This window comes from Epinephelus fuscoguttatus, linkage group LG22, assembly GCF_011397635.1.
Source record: "Epinephelus fuscoguttatus linkage group LG22, E.fuscoguttatus.final_Chr_v1".
NCBI lineage: Eukaryota > Metazoa > Chordata > Actinopteri > Perciformes > Serranidae > Epinephelus > Epinephelus fuscoguttatus.
Genome location: NC_064773.1, coordinates 5,158,639 through 5,178,115, shown reverse-complemented (window position 1 = coordinate 5,178,115; position 19,477 = coordinate 5,158,639). Strand labels below are relative to the sequence as shown.

The 19,477-nt window shown below is 44.6% G+C and overlaps 1 protein-coding gene across 1 annotated transcript in view; it reads left to right on the top strand.

Annotated features, from left to right (window-relative positions):
• The first annotated feature begins 1,185 nt into the window (after positions 1–1,185).
• celf2 (cugbp, Elav-like family member 2) overlaps positions 1,186–19,477 on the top strand; it is a 328,160-nt gene continuing 309,868 nt past the window's right edge. The window contains exon 1 of the mRNA XM_049567268.1: positions 1,186–1,473. Coding sequence (XP_049423225.1) covers positions 1,421–1,473 — 53 coding nt within the window. The 5' untranslated portion in view covers positions 1,186–1,420. The remainder of the gene's footprint in view (positions 1,474–19,477) is intronic.

The following is a 19,477-nucleotide window of genomic DNA, read 5'->3' as shown; positions in this document are numbered from 1 at the left end:
TTCAGAAATGTTTTAACTTTATCGGATAGATCTCATGCTCCTCTCATCGCACATAAACATTTAAAACCAGCTGGTCAAACTAAAAATGCTCCAGCTTAAGAAAAGACAGACTTATGTCGTATATTAAAAGGGCTTTTCTTCCGAGCCAAAACCCACAGCAGTTTCCTGTCAAACTGACCGTTATCAGCGAGCGCATGTGCAGTGACTAACATCATAACCCTGGAAATAACAAAGCACTTGTGCTGTAACTCCAATAGCTTTGGCACAGACTTTCAGCCCCGCTCTGGTCTGTTGTCCCAGACAATTATCTGAAACAGACACAGTCCTGACACTCTATTCTTTCTCTCTTTTTTTTTTTTTTCCAGCGGGGCTCATCTGTTTTTTCCCAATGAGCAAATAGATATGAGCTCAGAATAGTCCGAAATAGGTGGGACTTGGCTGCTGTTGCCTTGTCATTCTTCGCCAGGCATGACGCATCTGCTGCCATGTGTAGGGGAGGGGAGTAGAAAAAGTTGAAAAAAAAAAACAAAACAGTTATCAACAGGATGTGGTGGTGTCAGACAGGAAGTGAGCGCTGACAGAAGGTTGCAGAGAGCGACAGAGAGCGAGATGCTCCAGCGGGGATGATGCCTCCAACTCAGACAACTGAGTCACTCATCGCAGAACAGTCGTGAAATATTTGAAATGCTTCATTGAGAGGTTTCAGATCAGCTTCAGTTGGATGATGAAACATCAGATGAGAAAATAAACTTTAATGATGATTTTATACTTAATTCACAGAGTAAATCTAAAAAAAAAAAAAAGTCAGCTGAGACATGTCTTTAACTCTTAGAATGATCTCTGCATCCTGAAACACTCAAATTGTGAAACATCCTCCCCACTGGTTAAAAAATCACCCCCAAAGGAGGTTTAAGCTTTAAAATGAAACCAAAAAACGCTCTAAGACTGACACTTTTTGCAGTGTGCAAATTCTACACTGTGTCAGCCTTAAAAAAAGGTGCATAAACTCTATTCCCCCCGGTGCATTTAAAAAAAATGGTTAAATGAGTTTCCTAGGTGGGGTTTACCCTCCTCTACTGTACATCCCTGCATTCCCAGCAGCAGCAGCAGCAGCCTGTGGAAGAAGAACCGGAGGAAGCTCGGAGACGCGTCTGCAGAGCGCAGGCTTTGAACGGGAGGGGGCGGAGGGAGGGAGAGAGAAAGAGAGCAGGAGAGAAAGAGAGACAGAGAGAGAGGAGAGGAAGAGAGAAAGAGCGAGCTGTGACAGCGCTCATCACCCACTGAACAACCAGGACGGGTTGCATCCGAGCAATCGCTGCCATTCGCAGACGGAGTTTACAGCCTTTTGCGCCGCTTTTTCTTTCGATATCTTTTTCCGCCGCACCCCCTCCCTCTCCCGGTGCTGCCCAGCCAGTCGACCATGGTTTCTATAATTTCAGACCTGGACCCTCTGAAAAGCTGGAACGTGTTAAGGTAAGCGCCCGGTCAGTTTCTCCACAGCCTCGCCATTGCAAAACGGGGGGTGATAACAGCAGAGAGAGGTGGGGATAAAGACAGAAGTGCGGTGGTGGAGGTGGAGGTGGTGGTGGTGTCTTTTTTTTCTTTTTTTGTGTGGAGAAAATAAGGGTGGGACGCGGGCGCGGGGAAAGCAGGAGGTCGCCGCCGCCGCCGCCTTCTGAGAGCCGCCGGTGCGTAATTACGCACGGTTTGCGCCGTTTGGCTGCAATCTGCGGCGAGTGGAGCGCTCAATCTACTTTCTGAGCTCCTCTTCCCCCCCTCGGCACCTCTTCCTCTCCTCTTCTCCTCTGCTCTGTCATGAGTCTGACGCATGCAAGCTGCTCTGTGTCTGCGTACATCTCATTAACCCCGCTGATGCTGCCCCGCGCGGCGCTTCATCACCACCGCCACCATCATCCCCAAACTTCGCCCATACCAGTGCAGAAGTAAGAATAACACTCATTTATCACCATCACCCCCCCTCTCCTCATCCTCCTCCTCCTTCTCCCTCCCCCCTCCCTCTTCCCTCCCTTCCACCTCCCACCCATGCTGATGTGGTCCCTCAAAATGTTGCCAGAAAAAAAAAAAAGTATACCCCTCCAGGAATTTATCTTGAAACATTTACTCATGGCTGATTGCCTGCAACAGAGTGCTTTTAGAGAAATGTTATCTCCCGAGCTGCAAAAAACATGTTTTCAGCGCTGCTACAGCAACACAGCCATTTACTACTTGGCACCAGGAGGCGGTCCTGATACCAATATGATTCACTGAGCTTCCTGTCAGGTCAAAGGTGACACTTCCCCTGCTCACCTTGTCTTGAGCGAGCACTCTCCCTTTTTTGTCAAACAGCTATTAGACTCACAGGCAGGATACAAGGCGCTATCTCGGACCTGCAAATCACTATGAATACATTCACTGTCATTAAGCATCTCAGCAGAAAAGCCTATGAATTTAAAAGCCGGAATTTAAAAGGCCTTGTCCCTGAATATTTCAGCCATTTGATAAATAAGTCATTATTCCCTCGACAGACTCGGCGGCAGCGGCGGGGACTATCGCAAATTCTATTTTAGAAACGGCAGAGAGGAGACAGAACCCTCAAGACCCTCAAATTATTCTTTTAATGCTGCCTCTCCCCTCTTTTATCATTTCTATCCCCCCGCTGCCCTCCATCCCACCATCATTATCCACAAATCCAAAATAGAAAATGAGTGGAGTAATGTAGAGCAGGCATATTTCAGTAAACTGCTGATGGACGAATTGAGGAGGAGGAGTGGCTGGGGGGGGGCTAAATGATGTCATTTCCAAACAGGCAGCGATGACCATCCACACTGAGAAATAGGGCATGCAGCTGACCTGACACACACTCACACACACACACACACACACACACTCGCTCATAAATAGCCGCAGTCGAGGCTTTTTCTGTGGACACACACTCTCCTCTCCTCTCGGTCTATTTGCTTAACAGGGACACATCTCCTGGTGGCGTTAAAAATGTCACTTTAAGCTTATTTTAGCGAGTCAATAGTCGACACACTGGCCTCACGGCGGCTATGTTAGCTTTAAAGTTGAAAGGTCAAAGGTCAGGAGTGAGGATTTGGGAAAATATGCAAAGTTTTGCACAGGAAATCCAAAGAGTGTTGTTGTTGCGTTTTAGAGGCAGATTAGTCGTTCGAAAGGATGTAAGGAAGCATTAGGGAAGGAAAGGAAGGATGTAAGGAGGCATTAGAGGAGAAATGGAAGGATGGAAGGAAGCAAAAGAGGATTATTTACCTTCCCTCTGTCTCCTCTCTTTATTAAACCTTTGTTATTCCAGATAAGAGGCAGGAGCAGCTGTCCCTCTCCAAAGACGACGCATCTTAATAAAGACCAGCTTACCGCCGGCCCGTCACTCACACTCTCTCGGGGTCACACACACACACACACACTTTCCCCAACTCGCTCCCTCACACACACACACACACACACACACTCACACACAAAAGAGCACTCACGCCCACTTCTCAATCATTTATGATAATGAAGCACCTCGGCAGTGTCGCTCCTCTCCCTAATGAGACTCACCTCCGTCATGCTCAGACACACACTCAACGCGCGAAAAGTGTGTGTTGTTGTTGAGCAGCAGAAGCGGTTGAACAAAGGGAAGCGATAAGGAGCACAAACACTTGATTTAGCTCGATATCATTTTCCAGATTTTTAACGCAGCTGGAGCTTAAATTTTGTGCATTGTGTGGAGCGGCGGCGGCGACGACTGAGCGGCTTTCTGCCTGGTTAAAAAAACCACAGCAGACAAAACAAGGTGTTGCATCATTAAGACTTTAAAACGAGGACATTGTTGAGGGAAACTATCAGTGCAGATGAAAGATGAGACCTCGCCGCTGTAACACAATTAGGCAGCATGATATGCATATTAGCACAATTAGCTGATTAATGCAGCTCTGTGGAATTTGATTTACTTTAAATGCAATAAGGAGTTCATGCGAGTGACAAATGTGCGCGCGTGCACGTGTTGAAGCAAGTGTTATCTGATCAGCGGCGGGGAGTGCCTTCTGCATTCACTATCTTTTCTATCTTATATACTATCACACACACACACACACTCACACTCCTGTTCCAGAGAGAGCGCAGAGGATGGATGTTCGAAATCTGTCCGTGCCTCTCGCGGTGCACGTCACATATCTGAAGTGCAGTTCAGTTATGCCATAATGAGAAACAGCATGCATATTAATTCCATCTGATTACATCCAGCCGCCCCACACACACACACACACACACACACGGGCACAGCGAAGATGAGGTGTGTTCTGTATTCAATTAGGGAGGGGAGAGAGGAGAGCTCAGGTTTTATTCTATTACTGTCTGGTTAAATCATTGCTGGATGTTCAGAGACAGGAAGTTAAAGATAAAAGTGTGTCGTTAAAGAGAAATACGAGCGGACTAGTTGAGGATGAAGTGTGTGTGTTCAGCGCGAAGTGTAAAGTGTGTTCAGGAAAAACGAATCCTTATGCCGGAGCTTGAAAAACTCCTTCTCCTCCATCTCTTCAGGGTCCGTTTCCACCGGCGTCCAATCATCTAAAATCCATTTGCTCCTGCAGGTGCACCGTCCTGCAGCTCGAGCGAGGCCGGAGGAAAAGAGAAGGAGTGAAGGAGGTTGACAGTGAAAAGGGGAGGGGGGGTGGGGGGGGGGGGTGGTAGGGGGCTTGACCTTTGACCCTGCAGTGTTGGTTTTAATTAATCCACTTAAAGAGTTCCTCCGCTTGCATTATGTGTCGCTTTATATCCCGCCGGACCGGGAGGAGAGGCACAAATCCATCTGCCTAATTACCAAGACCACTGTTTGAATCTTTAAATCCCCTCTGATAGTGTGTGTGTGTGAGTGTGGTGTGAGAGCGTGTGTGGTGCTTTATCTATAAGCTGGACCTTTTTCTCCGCTCAGGATTATACTGGTTTAACTAAAGGGTTAGAGCGAAAACATTGGGTAAAGGCAGTCACTGATATTACCAGCACCAAGCCGCAGATATTCAGTGTTTTATCTTCGCATTGTGGCGAAGTTTTAAGTGTTTTTGGCAGATTTTCTTTCTGGTCGTGTTGGAAGAAGCTCTGAAAAACAGTGTCACAGTGCACCGAAGCAGCAGCGTAGACTGAGGCAGGTGTCGTTTCATCATGAGAGAGTCAAAACCAGGCAGTTTGCTAATGTTCACATCTGAATCCAAATCTGCTTTTAACACGATAAATCCCTTTCATTTTGGACAAACTTCTCTCCTGTCTTTCCATCTTTCCATGACTGTGTTCTCAAAGTGTTTTTCATGATTATTCTCCATCGAGAGGAAGAGTCTCCGCCGTCCTCCCTGCCCTGATTGGCTCCCTGACCGCTTCTGAATTTGACGCATGTGAATGATGACGCTGTTTTGGCCATGTGATGTCCTGACAGGCTATATCCAGGCATTTATTCTGGGTTCCCAGGAAACGCTTCGTAAAGTTCAGACGCGTGATGTGGATCTTCGGGCCCCTCAGGAGCAGGGTTTCGTTGCTTCGAGCGCATCAGAGGTTGATGTTGGTTTAAACGAGGGGAACGATCAAGAAGTATGACTCAGGAGTGAGCTGCTTTTAATAAAAGAACATGAACCTGTCATATTTTGATTTGCAGTGTAATGTTTGGTCATCTTGTGGAGGTAAAATCCTCACCGTGGGGTCAAATTGACGCATGTGTAAGAGAACTGTAAGCAGTTTGGACATTTCTGTGGTGTATTTAATGAATGACGTGCCTGACTGGAGCCGCCACACCACTTAAACGGACGCCATACAGGAAAAAAAAAAAAGTTTAACTGAAGGTGATTGAAGCGGGAGGGAGGGTCGGGGTGCCGCGGGGCGGACTCCAAATTCACTCTCCGCTTCCCACAGCTGTCAATCAAAGCTTTGTGAGCGGAGGAGAACAATACGGCATTCAGCATCCGAGTGACGGAGGCGGACGGGGCGGGCAGAAGGAGAAAGAGAGGGAGGGCTGAATTCCTCCGAACCCCCTGGAATCAGCAAGAGATAATTACAGAGTTGAGGCGAGAGTGCGTCACAAAACACAAAAGAGACGGGGGAACGATGACAGAGAGGGAAGGGGAGCGGGAAAGACTAGAAATTACAGGAGAGACGGGGAGCAGGAGAAGGGAAGAGCAGCATGTAGGCGAGATCCATCCAGGTGTGTGTGTGTGTGTGTGTGTGTGTTAAGCAGACAGTGCTTTATTAAAGTTGGATATTGTTCAGTCAATGCCACCTCTAATATGATAGTTGTAGTTTCATTAAAGGGTTATTAATGTGGGATTTACAGGGGTGCAAAGTTCCACGTACTTAAGTACTGTCCGACAGTGCTTTCTTGAGGTACCTGTACTTCTTCTGCTACTCAGTATTGTACACCACCACATTTATTTCACAGCTGTAGTTACAAAATACATGATGACCTTATGATTTGTAATCCATTTTTATGGACTGAACTACCCAACGGTGAAAAGCTGCAACTTACAGTTACTGCTGTTATCATCTGACCTGCCAAATACATTGTATTGAATGTATCACTGTTAGGGTGAGGTTGTAGTCAACATTGGGGGAGGGTATTATATTTATAATATGTATCATAAACAGGTACATTCACACAGTATACTATACAAATATGCAATAAATGAAAGCTACTACTGTCTGTTAGGGGTGGGCGATATATTGAATATACTCAGTGTATCGTGGCTTCTTCCACATGTGACGTATTAAATGGTCAAGCCATCGTCACGAGACTCACTTCAGCGTTCCGTGTCTCTCGCTCACAAGAAGACTCACAAACATGATAGGTCACACACACACTCCTCCACCCATCCAGACCACTTCCTCCTGAGCGATGGTGTGTGAGCTAGGCGCAGCGTGTTTCTCATCTGCAGGGCTCTGGATCACTAACGTTACTATTTAGAAGCATTTTGCAACCATGGAGCACCATATTATTAATACAAGGACTGGAGAGCTGCTAGTTTGTTTCCATCTTACAGTGAATAAATCATCACATTTGACGTAATGGTTCAACTTAATGGGATTAATGATAGCGTGAGCAGAGGAAGTGTGTCTTTGTACCTGTAGGGCTATTTAGTCACATTTTGCGACCATGGAGCACCACTTGCAAACACTGTTTTGCTAACTGCTAACATCTGACTGTTGACTAGAAGTTTCAAGTTCACAGCAAAAACATTAACACTTCCAGACTGAGACGAGCGTGGTGCTTCAAAATAAAAACACCAGTGATACCCCTAACACTGCACTAAACCCTGCAATCTGACAGGAGTCCTGCTGCATGTTAAGTACTGTTACTTTTGATACTTAGAGGCTCAGTAAAACAGTTGGCTGGATGGATGTAGCCACCGTGACATCACCCATTTTTGTATGGACTTTTGAAGCCTTGTTTTTGGATGAGATGTTGGAGCTGTGGAGCGACCATTTTTTGTACCAGGCTGTAAACATGTCTGTTTCTGCTGCAAAGCTGGGTATTTTAACATGAGGGTCTGTGGGGATTGACTCTGTTTTGGAGCCAGCCTCAAGTGGCTTTTAGAGGAACTGCAGTTTTTGGCACTTCCACACTGGCTTCATTTTTTCAGCCTCGGTGGTTGCCGCTTGCTCCACGCACCTCCCTTGTTGAATCAGGAGAAGGACCAGGGAGAGCCACATTGTATTGGAAATGAAAAACAAAGGTCTTGCCCACTGATATCCGAACACACATTTCTTCCTGTCTCTGTTCAAACTGCTCTGTTAGCTACAACAACCCACAAACCACGAAGGGCATTTTTAACGACTGATGTGGCTTGCTTGTTGTCCAAAGCCTCATTCGATTGGATGAACTTTTGTAAACATACTTGAGTGCAGGATGAGTCATCAAACATTTAAAACCATTTCATAGTAAAAGAAAATACGATACAGTTTGATACGATACACTTTATTGTCCCCATAGGGAAATCTGTCTTGGACTCAGGAGCTACCCAAGTATAGAGTGTGCCAGTAAACCCGGAACTCCGTTAGCGCTTTTAGCACTTCCGGTTCTCTCGTCTAAAAGTCAATACGTTTTTTGAATGGGATTTTGGTAAAATGCCTCAAATAAGGTCTGTGGTTAACAAAAGCTTCAGTGAGTTTCAGGTTTTGTTCTACGGCATAAAACACGTCAGTAAATACCCTACTTGTGAATTTTGAAGCTTTTACATGTCGTAAAACAGGCGGTTGCTAACAAGTTGTTCAATACGGCTACAAACCCTGTCGGGGACATTAAATGTCATCACCCCCGAACAGGCGAGAGTGCTGACAGTCCGCCGTTACAGCTTCTTATTTAGCTTAAACAGTCCGATTTCCCCATTATACAATGTTTTTAAAATAAAGCGGCCGAAATCAGTTGAAAGCTTAGTGGAGGTGACGTCAAGAGTCATGCGACTGTGGAGTAGTCATGTAGTCCGTTAAAGCCTAACGTTAGCTTTTTACTTCTGGCGATCGCATTTAAGCTTCAAATGTGGTATGAAAGGTGTTCATATGTGAAGATTATCTCGCTGAACAAAACCTGTAAGTACCATAAACTTGTGTTAGCCACAGAGCTTATTTTCTGACATAATCCAAAACGCAATGCAAAAATCACATTCACTTTCTCTTCCGGGAACCAGCGCGATGCTAAACTTCCGGGTTTTGACGTCAGCCCTGGCACACTCTATTGCTGACCAACAGTCCAGATGCAATGAAAAGCTTACACCATAAAAAAACACATACTACACATAACAGTATCGCACATCAGCCATTCCTGTATTGCACATAACATCAGCACACAACATAGCACCATAAGCAAAACACAAAACACAACAATTACTCTTTTTTATGACATATTTGGCATTTCACAAGAAATACATGAACAGTTAACAGAGGGACACAGGATTGTCTTGTTTCTGCATTTTGGTATCGCAGTGTCATGCTAATAGAGGACCTGAATTCTTCTCTCAGAACTGATATTACTGCAAAAATGTAATCAGATTCTGCCAGTGTTCGGCCCGTTACTCTAAAAATGTAGTCACTGACAACGAGTCACTCATGGAGCAACATTTCATCCACCACATATCCAACCACAAGCTTCATCACTTCTTTGTAGCCGTAGCTGTCCACCATTAAAATCCAGTTTGGTTGTTTAGCCAGTGTAGGGCTACAGCCGACCTCCGAGGCCGCAGAGGGCTCGCTGTTGGTGGGGTGTATTTCCTGGAGCTTCATGTTGTTGAGCTGTCGGTCGTAGCGGCCGGGGTGTTTCCGACCGGAGGTTTTAGGATGTGTTTTTTGCAGTGGGAAGAGTTTTAGTCCGACTACCTGCAGCAACAGTGCTCTTGTCATCTTTCCTCCAAGCAAAACCAAAGTAATGGGAATATTTCCAGACACGTTTCCAACTAGCTTCCTGCTTTAGACGTACGTGTGCAGCACAACGATTATGAAAATGAGTCCGCAGATGTGACTGTTGTATTTCAAGTCAGTTGCAATGTAACGAGGTGTTTGGTTACCGAATAATTATAATATTATTACGCTACTCGTTACTGGAAAAAGTAATTTTTACTGTAATACTGCCCAACACTGGATTCTGAACGTGGAAACGTTGGTTATCTTTGATGTTAAAAGACGGATTTGTGGTCAAAATGTCACATCGTATGTTTCCCATTTTGTCCAGAGTAAATGTATCCGAGTGAATACAGACGAATTTTATAATGTATATTTATATATATGAAAATATATGGGAGTCCTAGTGTAGTTTCTGTGTCTCCTCCTGCCATCAAAGTTAAAGCCCTGGCATTGTTCTGCCTTTGCAAGAATATTTCAGTCGCGGCGCTGCATCACTCTCAGCCTTTCACTGCTCACAGGTTATAGTGTATGTGTGTGCGTGTGTGTGTGCGCGTGTGTGTGTGTGTGTGTGTGTGTGTGTGTGTGTGTGTGTGTTCCTGTCCTATCCTCTGCATGTGTTGCCAACCTCTGTATTCATCTCGCTTGATTTCTTCCAAATGTAAGATTAGGTAGCACAGGCTTACAGATCACAGACAGCACACACACACACACACACACACACACACACACACACACACACAGAGGACACTGTCTGTCTCTTTAATGTTATTTTTGACTAAAACAAGTGCTGCTACAGTAGCTGCTTCTTCCCCCCCCAACAAAGATCAGCTTAGTCAACAGCAGCCGCAGGGATTTAAAACACACACACACACACACACACACACACACACACACACCTCCGTGACGATCTGCATGTGTGCGTTCATGTGTGTGTGCATATAGATGGTATATAATCAGTAGGCATGACGTAATGCGATGGTACGCGTGAATAAAAATGCTGAACATTAAAGAAACGCCATCTTTTTTATGCTTTTTTGTCTTTTTACAGCGTCGTTACCTTTGTGCAGTTTTGTTTTTGCATTATCCTCTGCTATTACATCTTTTTATTCTTTATTTCAACCTCATCTTTTCCTCCTTTCGTCCATTTATTTGATTTTATTTCTCTTTTTCCCTCTCAGAAGCTAATTTGCTCTTTCCTTTGATTCATTTTCTGTCCCGACTGAAGCTGCTCGGTGCAACCTATATGTTAGCCCCTGTGCACGTACAGGCATCCGACACACACACGCGTACACACACACATACACACACACACACACACACACACACACACACACACACACACACACTTTAATGCCATTGGCCCAAAGTGACAAATCTGTTTAATAATGCTCCACCTGGAGCACGGCACTCTATCTCTATCTCTCTTGCTCGCACTCTCTCTTTCACCAACTCTCTCCACGTCTCACAAACACACACACACACACACACGCGCGCGCACACACACACACACACACACACACACAGGCAGACGCACACACATACACTAATCATCCCCTCTGGCTGTATTTTAGTGCTGTACTTTGTTACAGTCTTATTCTCACGGCGACCAGACCCATAAAGAAGCTTTATACCTGTGTGTGTGTTCGTGTGTGTGTGTGTGTGTGTGTGTGTCCTCTGCTGACACACCACCGCCTTTGTGGCGTATAGCTTAAGAGACACAGGAAGTATAGACTCTCTCCTCCACCTTCTGTCTTTACATCCCTTCTTTTTTTTATTTCTCTTTCCAATCGCGGCGGATTTCCTCCGCTCTCTTCCAACCCATTGGATTCCTCCTCCCCCCCTTCCTTCGTTTTTTTTTTCCCTCACTGTGATCCTCTACAAGTATGTAACCAGGGGGGTAAAGAGGAAGAGGAAGGAGGAGAGAAAGAGACAAGGGGTGGAGGGTGGAGGGGAGAAAAATGAGAGGGAAAAATAGATCTTGTCTGAATAAATAAACAGCTTTCGCTTGCGAGCGAAACGGGAAGCTTAGCGAGGAGTCGAGGAGCGGAGGGGAAGGGGGGAGGAAGAAGGAGAGGGATGGGTATGGTGAGGGAAAGAGGAGCAGGAGGGGATGAGGGGGTGAGAGTCAGCGGAGGAAAGGAAAACATTGGCACTCTGCCCGGTGGAAAAAAGAAGGAATTAAATCTCTTTGTGTGTGTGTGTGTGTGTGTGACTGATGGATGCTCAAAGTGAAGCCAAAAGAGGAAAAAAAAATGCAGACAATGCATGACCAGAGGCCAAATGAAAAACTGACCAATCATAGTGAGTGTTTGGTTTCGCAAGGATCACTTCAATAGGTCAGCTTGAAGCGGTGCAGCACCAGAGGCTGTGAGGGAAATCATTATTCTTCATGTAGATGGATATGTTCTCCGTTTATTGGTTTTTATTTTGTTCAAAGAACCTATTTACAATCAGTCAATAAATGGGGCTGATTATTAAAGAGATATGTGGAGTATGAAGGTTATATGTTGTTGACATGATGGGAAAGATGATGTTTGATTGATTACACTGTACAAGTATTCATTGTTGTGAATGCAGTCTTTGGTTTCAGTGGGAAATGTATTGTTTCATGCTTTTTTTTTCGAGCTTTTTCTGGATGAGGTTTGGCATGAAAATGGTAAAATTTAAAACCTGCTGAATGGCGGCAGGAAATATCGACTGTCAGCACCTTCATTCCAGGAAATATCCCAACAAGCTTTCAGAGATGCGCGTCGGTCACACTGCAGAGCGGGGAAAAAAATATAGAGAGGACGAGAGGGAGAGCTAATGAATTATGGGTGGCCTGTGAAGAGACAGAGAGAGAAAGAGGTCTGTGCTCCGTCGCTCTCTTCCTCCTCCTGGGTTATGGAAGTGTCACGCTGCGAGTGTTGCCATGCAGATGGTGACCCTGGAGTGTTGCAGAAGGGAGGGGAAGAAAAGGAGGAAGGAATGAAAAAAAACAGGGAGCTCAAGGGAAAAATAAGTGTGAAGAGAGATGGAGCGTTGTGTTTTTATTTTTTAGATACAAGCTGTCTGGACAGAGCGGGGCAGGAAGTGCGGCTGATTGACTGCAGAGGGTTCACAGTCGTCTTTAATCACCGTCAGGATCACTGTCAACTGGATAAAACCAGTTTGGGTTTATGTGTGCTAATACTAATAACTGTCAGAGTTAGATAGATAACAACTGTACGATCCATTCAGTGATGTAATCGTTCAGACTGAATCATGATGGAAGGAGACAACCCTTTGTCTGTTTTTGCTTTTTGGGAGCAAGGGACACTCTAAAAACTTGGTATTTCACATAGGTGGGTGTGGTTGGGGCATGACCTGGGGTGGTTTGCAGCCAAGTGTGAAGCGCTTGGGATGAGAGACAGCACCTCCAAATCTGAGGCCATGGTTCTCTGCTGGTGGATTGCCCCCTCTGGGTTGGGAGAAAGTTGCTGCCTCAAGCGAAGGAGTACAAGTATCTTGGGTCCTTGTTCAGGAGTGAGGGTAGAAGGGAGTCTGAGATGAATCAGCGGTTTGGTGCGGCTTCTGCAGTGATGCAGGCAAAGTGCCGGACTATCGTGGGGAAGAGAGCTGAGCCGGAAGGTAAAGCTTTCGATTTACTGGTCCATCCACGTCCCAACCCTCACCTATGGTCATGAACTCTTACAGTGTCCTAAAGAATGAAGTCATGGATACAAGCAGCCAAAATTGAGGTGGTTCAGCATCTGGTCAGGATTCTTCTGGGCACCTCCCGTTGGAGGTGTTGTGGGTACGTCCCAGTGGTAGGAGGCCCCGGGGCAGACCCAGAACACACTGGAGGGATTACATATCTCATCTGGCCTGGGAATGCTTTGGGGTCCTCCAGGAGGAGCTGGAATGCTTTGCTAGGGAGAGGGATGTCTGGGGTGCTTTGCCTGGCCTGCTGCTCCCGTGATGCGGCTTTGGATAAGTGGATGAAAATGGATGGATGGATGGATGGATGGATGTGGTTTTGCAGGACATAGCAGTGCACACTAGGGATTCAGAGATGCTTGATATTTGCCTCAATGAGTGCTATTTCGGCTTTGATTTGGTGAAGAGGGCGAACCTTTCGATTTACTGGTCTATCTACGTCCCACCCCTCACCTATGGTCATGAGCTTTGGATCGCAAAAATAAATAACAATGAAAATCACCTCTGTTTGAAGCTCCAGTTAGACATGAGGTCTCCTGTAGGCAAAGATTCGGTTAATAAACAACTTTTAGGTCACGGTTTTCACCAAAAAGTGACAGAACAACCCAATGCAGGCCAATGACAGCGTGTATCAGGCACACAAGGCATCGCCCCACCAAGTTTTTTCAACACCATCAGGAGCAAGTTTCCCAATTATCACTTTAACCCAGATACTGATTTAGTGAGAAGGCTTGGGGTCAGAGGTCACGGGCTGGGGGAGCTGGGCTGCCGAGTGGAAGAGATAAACCAGAGCAGGAATAAGGATTGGACTTGCACAACTCAGTGTATGCCATGAAGAAGATCACACACACACACACACTTAACTGTACATAGTGTTGAAAGGGGAACAGCGCTGCAGGGTGGAGTCCGGATAGCGGGAATTCTGTATGATGTAACAAGCAGAGCTGATTCGCTCCAGACTCTGAGTCGTTTTGTTTGTCTGAAAGAACGGAAAACCCCCTCTTACATTTTCTACTGCTGGACATTAGCTGCTCTACTTAGAATGCATATTGACATGTACAAAAAGGGTTTTATCTCTGCAATAAATTCAGACAGAACTGGTTTGTACTGACGCTTTTTACTGCTGATTTTGATTTAGTGTCTTTAATTGGACTTTGAGAAATGGAGCATAGTGGCTGTATGAGGTTTTTTGGGGGTCTAAATTATATTGAGGTGAGGCAGGTCCCTGTTGTGTTAGCCAGAGCAGATCAGAGTGAACTGTTCAGGACGAGCACATGTGGATCAGGCTCTAATTATTCTTGGGATTATTTAAATCAGGTCTCGCTCTCCTTTCTTTTTAATTTATGCACGTCAGGTTTGGGCTGGTTTTTGCTGGATATGTTTCTTTCTATATGAAAGGTAGAGCACTGCAGTCTCATGTGTGTCGCCTGCTTTATTCATGCTTCACCGTCAGGAGCTCATTCATCAGCTGCTTGGCGACCAGCTGACTAATAATGTGCAATCATATCAGTACAGGTGTGGCCTGAGCGCAATTTGCCGCTGCAGCTCCCTCCGCCGCCCCAACCTCCTTCTTATGTGTGAAATTCTGCTAATAAGATCTTATGTTCATATTTGTTCGAGGGTACTTTGGTCTCCCAATAGAATCTAAGTATGATTATTTGCTTTGAATGGTCGATTTCTTAATGGAAGTGTTTGGGACTAGATAGTGGTATATGTCAACTGGGCCATTAAACTGGACTACTGTCCTTGTCCCAGCATACAAGCAAGTTAGCTACGGTGAGCTAGCAGCGAACTGGTACCACAGTGGACAACTTTACAGCTCTGTACATTTTGTCCGTCAATAAAGTCACAGCTCTGGATGTGGATTTCGCCATGTTGTTACCAGCTTCAACTGTGGAGCTTGTGCTGAGCGTGTCGGCCAGTTTGGGTCTGATTGACTCCCAGTCGCACTCCCTGGGTGTGTTAGGGCCTGTCCCAATGCCCCCCCTTAGCCCTACCCCTACATTTGTGTGTTCCCGCGTGGGGTAGTGGTGTCCCATTTCCTTTTTGCGTGTAGGGGGCATAACGAGGGGTAGTGGGTATGAAACTAGCCCTTCGGAGCGAGGGATTTCAGTTGCTGACTTGCCAGCGAGGGGTAGACGTCGCCGTGGCTACCACTGAGCAAGAGACGGGGATAAAAGTTCATACATAGCTAACGTTACTGTCGTCAGGTTGCTTTTAGCTAGCTAGCTAGCTTGCACTATCTGGCGTATGTCATCTGTCCTGTTCTGCAAAATTGTCGGACTTTTCACATTACGATAACACGCCAGCTAGTATAACTATGCTGCCTCGTAATGTTAGCTGGTTAGCTAGCTAGCAGAAGTCCCCTGTTGTCTCTCGTTCATCAAATGAAGCATGGTAAATGCGCCAAACGCGATTGGTAGGATGAATGAGACTCCATTGTAGATGCTGGTTGGAAATGTACATGGCTCGCAGCTTCCTGTTTAAAATAGTTACGTATGCGTAGTGAGTGGTGTCCCAATTCCTAGAGAAAGATTTCAACCCCTACCCCTTGTTGCTTCATTTCGAGGGCCAAGGTGAGGTGGACAAGGGGAGGTATTGGGATTGGGCCTTAGTCCGACTTTGAGAGATCTGATTTAGTATGATTTCAGTCAGACTAAAATGTTTACATGCATTTTAAAAGTCCGGTTTTAGCCGGACTAACACAATCAATCAATTTTCTCTAATGTCATCTAAACGTACTGAGTGTGAAAGTGATTTAATGTTCCTATTGTATCTCTAGAACACAACTCACAGTCATTTCTAATGTCATATCAAAGTATTAACACTCATTTTAAAAGGTATGATGCTACTCTGGGTGTTTTGGTCAACAGAGTACGGAAACACATGATGTCAGTTCAAAAGAGGCAACTTAGTTTTTAAAGGTGCAGTAAAGATGCTCCACTCTTCCTTTGCATAATCATTGACCCAACTGTTCTTTCAACATGCACTTCAACGCTGGAGATTCTGAGCTTTCAAAACAAACTTTCAAGAAGCTCACAGTCATCAGAAGACATTTTTAGCCAAAGGAAGTGATTATTTATTTTACCACATTTAGCACGGTGACACATTCCTGTCAGTGCTGTGCTGTGATTGGCTAACTCATGAGCACTTTGTTTTTAATGGCAGTCTGTATTTTAGCTCGTCTCTGAGACAAGTCATCAATCACTGAATGCACTTTACAATCAAACCTTTGCCTCACTTCAGTTGAGTTGTCAAACTATCAGGGATTGTACTGGATTAGTTTAGAATTTTGTAAGATGTTCTTTGAATTTTGTCCATCCACTGTACGTCTCAATAAAGAACAGTCAAAATTATTTAACTGAAACAAAGTTTTAAAGCAGCCAGGTACTGAGGACTGAGTTCTGCTCGACCCGGCTGGATTTGGCAAATGGAGACCAAAAAAAACTGGATAAAGATGGAAATGTCAAGAAGGGGGAAAAGGGTGGAGGGTGAGGATGAAGAGCAGGAAAGGAGAGGGAAGACGATGTTACTGCAGCTGCAGAAACAGTGTGTGTTTTATGGGAGTGGACTGTTGCTTAATGTTCTGCTCACAGTCAGATGACTCAAGAAAGAGCCCCGGAGCCATCATGGTCATTACATCTCATACTGTGTGTGTGTGTGTGTGTGTGTGTGTGTGTGTGTGAGTGAGTGAGAGAGAGAGAGAGACAGACAGAGAAAGGGAGATAAAGAGGGACATGCATATGAAGTGGGAGGCCGAAGCTTGAGTTCTCTTCCTGTAGAGTTCAGTGAGGATATCCATGAGCACATTTAAAGACACGCACACACACATGAAAATTCAAAAGTCACTTATGAGGACATGCACTGATCTGGCCGATGGCTGGTGGCCGATGGTTGATGGCAGATGGCTGATATCAATACTGATATTTTTTGATGTTGTTTACGTAGTTTTTGTTGTTATTTATTCCTCCTATTGCGGCAGGGGAACAAAGAAATCTATACTTTGAAAAGTAACTGAACTGTTTTAAAGTCCCTCAGCCCTTTAGTACACAACATTTGTATAGAATAACCTTCTTTCACATGACAAACATTTTTTTAATAGCTACTTCAAAACCTTTTTTGCTGTGTATGATAAATCATAATTACCTCTCTAATATGTATTTTATAATGCTTTGAAAACATCAACCAATGTCTCCGTCAGACAGCTGGATTAATTCAAGTTTCTCATGAAATTTACATTTTATGACATTACATTTGAACACATCATGATGACATTAGAATTTTATATGCTGAATACTTATTTTTACTGAAGTTAGCTCGAATGCATCATAATGTAACTCAATGCAACCTCTGTCAGCAGTTACGGAGCGATCACACCGAGATGAAACGCTAGAAACGCGACGCCAGTAAAACCATTGTTTTCCTATGATACGGCGCGTCTGACCGGCATTCAAGCGTCTTTTTAGACGGGCGTTTTTGTAGACGCTCATTTTTAGACGCGCATAGATGCTGAGAAGTTAAGATATTTTCAACTTTTTGAGCGTCAGACGCCAGTAGCTAGTGCGCATTGAATAAGCGCTTCTAGCGTTTCAAGTGTCTTTGAAGCGTCCGCGTCTCTAGCGTCTCACTTCTGTGTGATCACCCCCTTAGTTGCAGCCACCAGCTGCTAACAGCTAATGTTAGCTAACGCAGCTCTCCTCTTGCAGATTTCAGCACAAATTTGTTGTTCACAATGTAGCGTGATCAGGGAAACAGTAAGGTCCGTCATTTGATGCATTAACTCTGAGTCTACTGCGGTGTTTCGTCTAGACAGTTACCCAGTGAAGATCTCTTTTCATCTCGAACACATTTTCTATAGTCAAAGGGACGACAGGTGGCTGTTAGTCTCGAGTCCTGCTTTTTAGCCTGTGCAAAATTGACGTAACCCAATGGAAAACACTGGCCACTGCTGTTGGTGGATGTCATCTTATTTACCGACGGACCGATGGCGGTCAACAAGGCGAATATCAGCCGAATCAAAAACATACAACAGAAAAAAAAAACAAGTAAAGAAATAACGTAAATGGAGTGAAGGGGGAAATGTGATTAAACAGTAGCATACAATTACAAAAGCTCCTCTGAAGCTCAACAGGACAAAATCAGGATGGTGTTCTTGGTACTCAGAGATACTCGGCCGATACTAATGTGAGATGATAAGTCAGTGCATCCCTATTTTCATTCCCTGGAGACCCAAACTTTAAACATAACCACTACGTGGCTAACTCTAACCATAGAGATCAGATCAAGATCAGATCAAGATCAAGATTAACTTTATTGTCCCACAAAGTGGGAAATTTGTCTTGGGCCCTACACCCATACTGCAGCCAAAAAAAAAATGACAACATAGTACACAGATAAATCAACATTATACCCAGCTTAGCAAAAGAAAACACCAAAAAGATAAATAAATAAATAAATAAATAACAATAAAAAGACCTCAATAAAAAACTACTTAGTTCAGGGACCGTTGGCCAAATCTGGTCCCTGAGAGGATGCTGGGTGGCCTGCTGACTATTTTCAGACTGTGAAAATAAAGTGATTCACACTGGGATTATATTATTTTTTTCTGCACTTTATATTTAAATAAAATGTCAGAGTGGATAAAAAGCACCAAAATAGGGCTTGTTTGTTATCCTATCCTAGATACGCCTCTGTGTACACCCAACCTGTGCATGGCTGCTTATCTGAATTTACCTCTTTGTGAAGATGAGTGAGAGCAACAAACTTCAAAAAGATGAAAACAGAAAAAAAAATGCATTTGTTCTATACATTTTTATTTGATTTGATTAATATAACCATTTGTTTATTAACTGGCCCCGGGCCTCCTGTCAAAGCAGGTTGAGTTTGCCCTAAACCTGGACTTAAAGAAAACGCAAGTCCCTACTGTAACACGAATCTTAACCAAATACCAAAATGTAAATTTATATTGGAAGGTTCACCTTGTGGGGACCTGCATTTAGTCCCCAAATAGATGCACGTCCCCACAATGTGATTAATAAATCTACACACACACACAGACTCAGCGGGAGCTTCGAATCCTGGCCCTGCAGCCCTGAGTATATTTCTAGCTTTCTATCCTGGAACCTTGCTTATTTCTGTCGTCTTCATCTCTTTTCTTTTCTCTCCTCTCAGGACCGTGTTGCCACTGTTTTAAACAAAGCATCTTTGGATCTTTTGTCTGCCTCTTTTTGACATAATCCTGGTGTCTGTTGCCGTGGTTACACTGTCTTAATGTGCCATTGATGTGACTGTATGTATTAAAAGCATCGCTGACTCCCGGCAAAAGAAAGAAAGAAAAAAAAAACTTTGAATGTGTTTCTCTTTCTGTCCTTCTCTCTCCTTCTCTCTCTCTCTCTCAAGTCTGCGACTGCCGTGTTTTCTTTGTGTG